The sequence below is a fragment of the Dama dama genome, chromosome 22 (genome assembly GCF_033118175.1).
Source record: "Dama dama isolate Ldn47 chromosome 22, ASM3311817v1, whole genome shotgun sequence".
NCBI lineage: Eukaryota > Metazoa > Chordata > Mammalia > Artiodactyla > Cervidae > Dama > Dama dama.
The window spans coordinates 20,680,597-20,691,541 of NC_083702.1; the positions used below are offsets into that span (position 1 = coordinate 20,680,597).

Here is a 10,945-nt window from a genome sequence, read left to right on the forward strand (position 1 = left end):
TATAAAAAGCAACCATAAAATATCAAATATTGGATGATTTCTCCAAGTATTCAAATTATTGTCTGTAGAATGCTAGTCAAGTGAATACACACATGCCTATTTGGGTGTGTATATAATATTAAATGAAACTTATTGACCTCATGATAGGGAACAATTAGTTTTGGATTTTATAATCAGTACATGATAAGTTTTTTTGTATAATAATGTGTTTATACATATTTTGCTCAACATCTACAAGTAGATTCTTGGAAAGGAATTCATTATATAGGAAAAGCCAAACATAATTCCTCCTATATGTATTAGATTGAGCAAAAGAACCCTAATTTTTTAATAAAATTAAAGATGAAGTAACTTCCTAAAGGCTAATTTAAACTTAGTTGTCATAATTAAAGTATTTTTTAAAAAATCAAACATTGCATTAATGATATGTTATACTAATTAAAGGTACTTACCGATATAAATCAGAAATAGTACCATAGAAATCATGACTAAAATAATAATTAAAACTGATAATTACTGAGAACTTGTAAGTTCCAGGTTGAATGCTCAGTGTTACATACATTATATTTTGCATAAACTTATTTCCATTTTATATTAACAGTATAGGTTACCAGATATTAAATAACTTTTTGAAGGTCACATTTTATAAATTTCAGTCATAAATTAATTTTCAGATATTTCTGACTACCACATCAATTGTCTGAATTATTAAGTTATGTTATCTGGATTTTTTATAAGTAATTACCATCACTTATACAGCTAAGATGACCTTTACTAACTTTGACATCTATCAGATCTTTCTGGAAGTTTGAACCAACAGTATTCTTCCATAAATGACCTACACTTGTTTATCATTTTGTGGGTTCAGATATTAGCCTTTAAATCAATTATCAAATACTTTTGTAAAATAAGTATTTTTTTTTGTCTTTTCCTATTGTTTTATTTTTCATACTACTTTGTTATATATGTTTAATGTGTCATGTAACATTTTCCATTTTATGTGTAACATGGAAACATATATTACATGTAATATATGAAGCATTTCCTCAGTTTTTAATGCTTTCTCAGAACTCCTCAACCATTTGAAATAAAGACCATTTGGTATTCCTTTTCATCAATAAACGTAAGTCACCAAATAATGTAATTTAGTGTAGGAAATTATTGTATATGCCAACATTACTCTCTCCTCATCTTTAAAGAACTGTTTTTAACCATTATTAAATTTCAAAATTATCATAAATATGGGTGAATCTCTCTTGTTAACAGAACATTTTAATTTTAATAAAAGCACTATGATGGTTTTAAAATATTTCCGTGGAATCTGACTTAATAAGGATATTATTGTTCATGAGCTTCTTATTCTTCCCTAATTTATTGCTTTTCATTGTTTCAATCAATAATATATGTGTCAAATATAGAATATCTTTTTCAAAAAATCATTCTATCGTGAAAAACTTGTTTAAAGTTCTAAGGAATTTAGAACCAGGCTTTAAGTTTGTTCAGCTGCAAAGTGAGCACTAAGCTCTTTGCCCCGCCCATGTCATTGTACCAGGGTTCTTATCTCAGAAACACCACTCAACCTCTGTTCACTTAAAGCACAGTCCTTGATCTCACTCAGCTGAAGAGATGAATAACCAAGGAGCAATCTATGCAGAATTGAAGGGAGTCAAGAACTCAACGAGGCAGGAAATAAAACCTAAGGTTTCTAAAAGTTCCATTTCAATGACTGAGCAGGAATTAACATATATAGAATTAAATCTTCAAAATTCTTCTCAGAATCTTCATGGGAATGACAAGAATTACCACTCCAAAGGTAAACACTTACTAGACACACAATGGAACTGTTCTAGGATGTGCAGTTGGGGTGCAGAGGTGTGGAGAAAGAGTAGGGGATAAGCTCACATATTTTTCACTTTGAGGAACAGAACTTAAAGCTGGGTATGGGATTCTGATGTGAAATCAGAGGACTACTTTTATTCTGCCATTACTATAATTTGAAGTCTTTGATCAACGACTCATGTAGTCTTATATTTGCTGAAAATGCAATGGTATATTCTGAGAGAAAGACTACAGTGGTCAAAATGGGTTGGGGTCCAAGTTTATATCCATTACTCTGTGTTCGTGTGGGTTCTCGTGTATGTAAACTCTAAGCAACTGTACCCATCACTCCTTTCTCAGTTTCCTTTTCTCTCCCTGCAGGTTCACCATCACCTCCAGAGAAGTTCATTGCTGGGATCCTGGGACTCATCTGCCTTGTCTTGGCGTCCATTCTGTTGACAGTGATCATTGTTACTCCCTGTAAGTACATTTTTTAAAAAACTCTAAGGGAACTTATCACTTTACTGATGGTCAGCGCCGCTAAACATTTCATAATATTATAGAATGTGCCTATCATTAAACTACATGCATTTAGAATAAATACAGTATGTTATTCTGAATTTGTGAGAAATATATAACACAGGATAATTACAGAGAGCATGTATATGTATATTCTGATTTCATAACTCAAAAGCATGCTTTAGGAGATTTAAAGATCTTATTGAGAAATACAAATTAATTCTTGAGATTGGTTAAAGCAAATACTGTAAGAGTGGTAAAGTTTGTTCCGTTAGGTTTTTGAAATATTTTTTCCATCAAGTCTTCATTACCTAATTAATTTTTCTTGGTAAATCAGTTTTATTTCAGATTACTCTAATTCTAAACAATAAACTGAATTTCAAGCTCATAAACTAAAATCATTATGATTTTTTAAAGCAATATTAACTTTTTAATGATTAATTTTGTAGCTACTCTAATACAGGAACAGAATTACTCCTGTCTCATAACGAGGCTCCAGAAAGGTACATAATGATTTTCAAAGTTCTGATATGAATACAATTCATTTTTGTCTCTATCGTAGGCTAGTGAAAATAAGAATAGATTTGGGGATAGAACATAATTTATAAAATCAGGCAATAAACATTCATAAATAAATGATTACAGGAGAGTACTTCCCCCTATGCAATAATATGATCACCATATCCATTTTTGGCAATTGGCTATAATTTCCTCCTGCTATAATATGACAGGAGGACTGTCATATTATATATATGTATATATATACACAAATATATATATATTTGTCAAATAACAGACAAATAATTTTGCTATTCTAAAATAGAAGTTTCATTTCTTGATTTTCAGGACATGTAAAGAGAAGATATTTCTATGTGTTTGCTTTATATGGGGACATATATTAGAGACAGACCCTCTCCATGAATATATGAATGAGATTTGTTTTATATGTACTAGCCTTGAGGATGCATAGATATGTTATTTTATTTATATATGTATATACATACATATGTTTATATCTATGCATATATGTAAGTTAATTTTTTATTTTTCAAATTCAAATTGTTTTTTAATAGTAATCCATAATCATTCTTCAGAATGTCATTGTGGTCATTGTCCAAGAGACTGGCTTACATATTCCAACAACTGCTATTATACTAGTTTGGAAAAAAAATCATGGAATGAGAGTGTGAGATCCTGTGCTACTAAGAATTCTACTCTGCTTTATATAGATAATGAAGAGGAAACGGTAAGATATCAAATGTTTCCAACACTTTGCTAAAGGCTTGATTCAGTGAACATTACATTTGTTAGGATTCACTTGTGCTTTCGTACATATTTGTAGCTTGTTTATTTTAAGGTCTGCTAGTATTCTATTAAACAATGGAATAGAACTTTATGATACTTTCTTTACATTTTTATACCATTAATCCATGTGTGGTAATTTCTGGTTCTTGCTTTTCATAGAAAACCATGCTTCTACAAATGCTATTAAATTCTAAAATACAGGTGTGCTATCTAATTTTACCATACATCAAGGAAAATAAACATGATTTTGCCTATCAGTTCAGTTCAGTTCAGTCACTCAGTCATGCCCTACTCTCTGCGACCCCATGAATCACAGCGCGCCAGGCCTCCCTGTCCATCACCAACTCCTGGAGTTTACTCAGCTCATGTCCATAGAGGCGGTGATGCCAACCAGCCATCTCATCCTCTGTCCTCCACTTCTCCTCCTGCCCCCAATCCCTCTCAGCATCAGGGTCTTTTCCAATGAGTCAACTCTTCGCATGAAGTGGCCAAAGTATTGGAGTTTCAGCTTCAACATCAGCCCTTCAAATGAACACCCAGGACTGATCTCCTTTAGGATGGACTGGTTGGATCTCTTTGCAGTCCAAGGGACTCTCAAGAGTCTTTTCCAACACCACAATTCAAAAGCATCAATTTTTCGGTGCTCAACTTTCTTCATAGTCCAACTCTCATATCCACACATGACCACTGGAAAAACCAAGCCTTGACTAGACTCACCTTTGTTGGCAAAGTAATGTGTCTGCTTTTGAATATGCTATCTAGGTTGGTCATCACTTTCCTTCCAAGGAGTAAGCATCTTTTAATTTCATGGCTGCAATCACCATGTAATTGCACATCAGATCATGGAATAGAAGTTTCAGCTTCCCATTAGACCCACCCCTCTGTAATATCTTATCACTTCTCCATCGCCTTATTTACTCACTGTCCTGACTTTTGATACTATAGAATCTCTTTGATTGCTTTTGAATCATATACATGGAATCACGTGTTTGTGCTTCGTCGTTCAATCATGTCTGACTCTTTGCAACCTCATTAACTTCAGCCTGTCAGGCTCCTGTGTCCTCGGAATTTTCCAGCCAAGAATACTGAAGTGTCTTGCCATTTCCTACTCCAGGACATGGAATCAGACAGGTTGTCCCTGTCTCATCACTGCCATATGATACTTTGCAGTTCCTCCAAATTTTTGCATTTATGTGAAGTTTGTAAATTTCCACAGCTCATTGTGTGAATTCAACATTTAAGATCCATTCTTTCAATGCCTCTGTGTGGAGATGGAGTCTTACACCCTCAGGGATAAAGAGGCTTCCTAGCTTCAGTAGCTTTAGTCAAGACATCCCCTTTGCTGGTCCCACGCCCACCCCATCACCCAGCCCTAGTGTCTCTCAGTGGAGGAAACAGAGGCGATTTCTCTGCCTGTTCCTTGTTCATAAGTGTCCTGATGGACCACCTTGTAAGGCTCACCTGGTGTTGCCCACACGATTCCCTCAACACACAGGAGGAAAGGCTAACCTGTGCCACCCCCAACAGCCAGGTTAGGCAGTGGGTGTTTGGGAAGTTAGAGGCCCAGGTCACTTTCACCTGGTTGGTGGGGAGGTATAAGATGCCCCTAATAATCATTCCCTCACCTCCCACCTTGTTCTCTCATCACGGAGAAGTGATTAGAGATTACAGAGGAGTGGGGCTGCTGGGAAGTCTCAAGCCACCTCACCCTTCTCTTTCCACCTTTCACAGTTCTCCGTTCATGTGTCTTTCATTAGTTCCCATGTTTACAGTTGAACTTAGCAGGGAGGAGCAAAGAGAAATGAGTCTCTGACCCCTGTCTGGTCCACTGGATTCCACCAATACCGAAACAGATGGCTTTGGGGTTTATCTAGTCAAATAATGGTGTCAGGCTCAGATAACCAAATCTTCGGCTCTCATGTCACTTATTTTCTCAATTTCATTTCCTTAATTTCCCTCTAAAACTGAAATTCTAAGAAACATATAATAGTAGAGAAATCCACTGATACTGTCACAATACCCAGAAAAATGAGTGTCATGGAATCTAAAAACTTATTTAAGCATTGCTATGTGAGTTTTGACATGAGGAAAAATAAAATTATATGAATCAGAATTTTCCTCATTGCACATATTCAATTTCTCCACTTTCTTATCCCTTACGCTTAATGTTAGATGTAGTTCACAGCTGTATCCCCAAGTTGTTATGCAAGCTGTATTCTTTTGTGGGATCTCTATAACTAATTCATGTCTTTGTAAATATTCCCTTTATTAAGTGGCTGTCGGAAAAATAAGGAATTTTCCTCATTAACATTAGAACACAGAGAAACTGATAAGTATAAATGTTGAGTTAATTTTGAATCAAAAGTACAGAAATTGGTTAATATTTATGGCACTATTACAACTTCAAACTTTCAACTCTTATGTTTTTTAGCGTTAGATTAGAATCTAACATGCTCAATTTGTTCAAAGAATGAAAGATCCTATGAAAGAGCACATCCTTTGAATTGCATTTTTAAAATTAACAAAAACATTTCATAATGACTATTTAAGTGAAAATTCTTTATTTTGGGCTAGAAATTTCTGATGTCCCTATCAATTACATCATGGATTCCAGTCTCTCGTGAAGGCCGCGGTCATTCGTGGATGTGGCTCAATGGTTCAACTTGCAAACTACAGTAAGTTTGTAAACAGAATGCTATCTAGAGGAGGAAAAATACAAAAGAGTAATATTTTAAAAATAATATGAATACATTTGTTTTAGTCGAATTATAGAAACCTGAAGGAAGATATCAGAAGTTAATAAAATGTTGATACCAATGTTGAAAAATAGGCTACTCTGTAGCCCAGTTTCCTAGTAACAAGCTCTTACTGAAATTTTATTAAAGACTTCATTATCCATTTTCAAACTATCTTCTATTACAGTTACATGGAAAATGCTATTGTTTCATGAGTCGTCTTCATAGACTATAACAGAATTATGCATTTTTCCATAACAGGATAAGAGACTATTTACCTGGTGAACGTAACTGTGCTGTACAAGATTTATGGAACATAAGATCGGAAGACTGTCAGGCTCCAAATGCATATAATTGCAAGCCTAAGCTTGAGAATTAAAATACAAGTATGGATGCTGTTTGATAACTTGATCTTTTATAAAATGGAAATAATATTCTGATTGCATAAATTTTAAAATGAATTATTTTATTTTTTCTGATAATGAATGTTTTTCAAAAACAGTTGAAATATAATAGTGTGTGCTCATTTGTTCAGTTGTGTCTGACTCTTTGAGACCCATGAACTATAGGCTGTCAGGCTTCTCTGTCCAAGGAATTCTCAAGTCAAAATAATAGAGTGGTTCTAATCCCAGATTTTTAGGGAATTTCCACACACCATAGTGGCTGTACCAGTTTGCATTCCCCCCAATAGTGAAAGAGGGTTTCCTTTTCTCCACATCCTCTCCAGCTATTGTTGTTTGTCGACCTTTTCATGGTGGCCATTCTGACCGACAGAGACGATACCTCATTGTATTTTTAATTTGCCTTTCTCTAATAATGAGTGATGCTGTGATATGACAAAACTACATATGTTTTCATGTATTTTATTAGCCCTCTGTATACCTTCTTTGGAGAAATGTCTCTTTAGTTCTTTGACCCATTTTTTGATTGGGTTGTTCATTTTTCTGGTATTGAGCTGCATGAACTGCTTGTATATTTTGGAGCTTAATTCTTTGTCAGTCGTTTCATTTGTTGTTACTGTCTTCCACTCTGAAGGCTGCCTTTCCACCTCGCTTATAGTTTCCTTCCTTGTGCAAAAGCTTTTAAGTTTCACTAGGTCCCATTTGTATTTTTGTTTTTATTTCCATTCCTCTGCAAGGTGGGTCTTGCTGTGATTTATGTCAGAGGATGTTATGCCTCTGTTTTCCTCTAAGAGTTTTAATAGTTTCTGGTGTTAAATTTAGAACTTAAATCCATTTTGAGTTTATCTTTGTTTATGGTGTTAGAAAGTGTTCTAGTTTCATTCTTTAAAATATGGTTGACCAGTTTTCCCAGCATTTGAATCAGTTCTAATGAGGGGGATGAAACTGCAGCCTATTATACAGAGGAAACTAAATCAGAAAGAGAACCATCAATACAGTATGTTTACAAAGATGGTAACAACAATCCTATATGCAAGGCAACAAAAGATACACAGATATAAAGAACAGATTTTTGGAGTATGTGGGAGAAGGCGAGGGTGGAATGATTTGAGAGAATAGCATTGAAACATGTATATTACCATATATAAAATAGATGACCAGTGCAAGATGGATGCATGAAGCAGGACACTCAGAGCTGGTGCTCTGGGACAACCCAGAGGGATGGGGCAGGAAGAAAGGTGGGAGGGGTGGTTCTTGGATGGGGTAACACATGTGCACCCATGGCTGATTCATGTTGATGGATGAGAAAAATACCACAATATTTTAAAGTAATTATCCTCCAATTAAAATTAATTAATTGATTTTTAAGAAAGACTACTGGAGTGGGCTAGCATTTCATATTCCCTGGAGGATCTTCCTGACCCAGGGATCAAACCCTCATCTCCTGAATTGGCAGGCAGTTTCTTTACCACGAGGGCCACCTGGGAAACCCCTTTGAAATAATATACACACATTTAAAGATATAGGTATCATTTCTTTTGTGTCTCACTTTTTTTGCTCAAGAGTATGTTTATGGCATTCAAACTTCTAAAAGATTGCATATTGTTGAGCCCATTTCCATGTAATATCAAAAACAGGAGTAGAGAGACCAAAAGTAGATTAGTGATTACTAAGGGTTGTGAAGAGATGGGAAAAGGAAAAGACTGCAAACTGATTAGTGATGAATGCTTTCTAGATTTTTGATAGTAGTAATGGCTGTAAACTGTGAATAAATTTACAATCATGGATTTATATATTTTAAATGGATACATTTTATGCTCTGTAAATTACACCTCAATAAAGTTTTTAAAAACTAACTGCTTTGGGACTGCATTTAAACTTTAAAATAATTTCTGAAATAATCATCTTACAATATTGACTCTTCCAGTCAATATCATACTTTATCCTTCCAACCAATTAGTTTTTCTTTAAATTCTCCCTATTTTATTGATCAATTTTTATTATTTGTTTATTTGTGTGACCCTGTTCACACTGTGGTATCTTGGTTCAGTGACCAGGGATCGAATGCCCAATCCCCACACTGGGAAGCAGGTAATCCGAACCACTGGACCACCAGCGAAATCCCCCTATAATATTTTATAGTTTCCAATATTGAAATTTCACACAAATATGGACACTTCATAGCCATGCTTTTCTAAATAGCAATTTCGTTTTTAAATTTGTAGCAGTTGTTGCTGCTGCAAATACAGTTGGGCACAATGACTTCTCTGATTGTATGTATTAATTTTATCATTTCAAATATATATTCCTCTGGATTTTTATATGAATAGATAGTGCATCTCTGAATAATCATGTTTCATTTCTTCCCTCCAGGTGCAATAACTTTTTCTTGTTATTCTTTTATTTTTTCCTGTTGTTCTTGATTTTGACTTATTTTTACCCAATTGGCTTTTATTTCCAATGTTGAACAAATGGTGCAGTAAAGGTCTTATAAGTATCCTTCCTATACTTGGGGAAAATATTTCAATATTTCATGCTCAAATAAGAGGTGTTTTTGGGGGTTTTTTCATATACCTTTCTAACATGAAAGCAAATCCATATTATTCATAATTTTCCTGTAAGTTTTATATGCAATCAGTCATGTTACCATTTTACTATTTTCCTTTCAATAGAATGAGAAAATTTTTAAATGTTTTTGAAATATCTCTTTCCTTCATTGTTGACCAATTATACATTCCTGAAATAAAACAACAAAAATCATCCTGTATTTTCCTCCTTTGAAAAATCACTGCAAATATCATATTTAGATTAAGATGGTTTTCTTCATCCATTATGACAAAGAGTTTGGATTGAATCCATTAATATTGTGTAACTTGACATGTTTTGTTATCAAGGCTCTATGGAAGTCTCTGTTTTATGGTGGAAGACCTGCAATAGTTTTAAGTGCTATTATTCACTACTGTTACCATTAGAGCTCCTAGAATTTTTTGCAGGAAGGTTTACACAGTGAACTTAATATATTTAACACATGTTAAGGTTATACAGGTTTATAGTTGTTGTACTACATTTGGTAATTTGCATTTTCTAGACATTCTATTTCATATAGATAGTAAAATGGCTTCGTAATACAGCTTTACTGTCTGTTTAACATCCGTAAAAACCATAATCGTTTTGTCACGTTTCAGTTCAGTTCAGTCACTCAGTCATGTCCAACTCTTTGCAACCCCATGGACCACAGCATGCCAGGCTTCCCTGTCCATCACCAACTCCCAGAGCTTGGTCAAACTCATGTCCATCGACTCAGTGACACTATCCAACCATCTCATCCTCTGTTGTCCCCTTCTCCCACCTTCAATCTTTCCCAGCATCACTGTCTTTTCCAATGAGTCAGTTCCTCCCATCAGGTGGCCAAAGTATGGAGTTTCAGCAGCAGCCTCAGTCCTACCAATGAATATTCAGGACTGATTTTCCCCAGGATGGACTGGTTTGATCTCCTACCAGTCCAAGGGACTCTCGAGAGTCTTCTCCAACACCATGGTTCAAAAGCATCAATTTTTCAGTGCTCAGCTCTCTATATGGTCTAACTCTCACTACCTACATGACTAGTGAAAAACCAAGCTTTGACTAGACGGATCCTTGTCAGCAAAGTAATGTCTCTGATTTTATTATGCTGTGTAGGTTGGTCAAAGCTTTCCTTTCAAGGAGTAAGCATATTTCAATTTCTTGGCTGCAGTCAAATCTGCAATGATTTTGGAGTCCAAAAAACTAAAGTCTCTCACTGTTTCCATTGTTTCCCCATCTTTTTGCCGTGAAGTGATGGGACTGGATGCCATGATCTTCACTTTTTGAATGTTAGGTTTTAAGCCAGTGTTTTCATTCTCCTATTTCATTTTCATCAAGAGGCTCTTTAGGTCTTCTCTTTCTGTCATAAGGGTGGTGTCATCTGCGTATCTGAGGTTATTGATATTTCTCCCAGCAATTGTGATTCCAGCTTGTGCTTCATCTAGCCCAGTATTTCTCATGATGTACTCTGCATATAAGTAAAATAAGCAGGGTGACTATATACAGCCTTGATGTACTCCTTTCCCAATGAGGAACTAGTCTGTTGTTCCTTGTTGTTCCTTCAGTTCTAACTGTTGCTTCTTGACCTGCATACAGATTTCTCAG

At 35.0% G+C, this 10,945-nt stretch overlaps 1 protein-coding gene across 3 annotated transcripts; it reads left to right on the forward strand.

Moving 5' to 3' along the window:
* Positions 1-1,376: 1,376 nt before the first annotated feature.
* LOC133043768 (NKG2-A/NKG2-B type II integral membrane protein-like) lies at positions 1,377-8,617 on the forward strand. Of its 3 annotated transcripts, none has more exons than XM_061124992.1 (6): positions 1,377-1,813; positions 2,200-2,298; positions 2,787-2,840; positions 3,411-3,583; positions 6,217-6,317; positions 6,639-8,617. In XM_061124992.1, exons 1-6 carry the CDS (start codon positions 1,627-1,629, stop codon positions 6,754-6,756), a joined length of 732 nt encoding a protein of 243 aa, XP_060980975.1. In that variant the 5' UTR covers positions 1,377-1,626; the 3' UTR covers positions 6,757-8,617. The 3 variants fall into 3 exon arrangements, with proteins under 3 accessions (XP_060980975.1, XP_060980977.1, XP_060980976.1); XM_061124993.1 differs by having other exon boundaries at positions 1,379-1,813; positions 3,432-3,583; XM_061124994.1 differs by lacking the exon at positions 2,787-2,840 and having other exon boundaries at positions 1,378-1,813.
* The last annotated feature ends 2,328 nt before the right edge of the window (positions 8,618-10,945 follow it).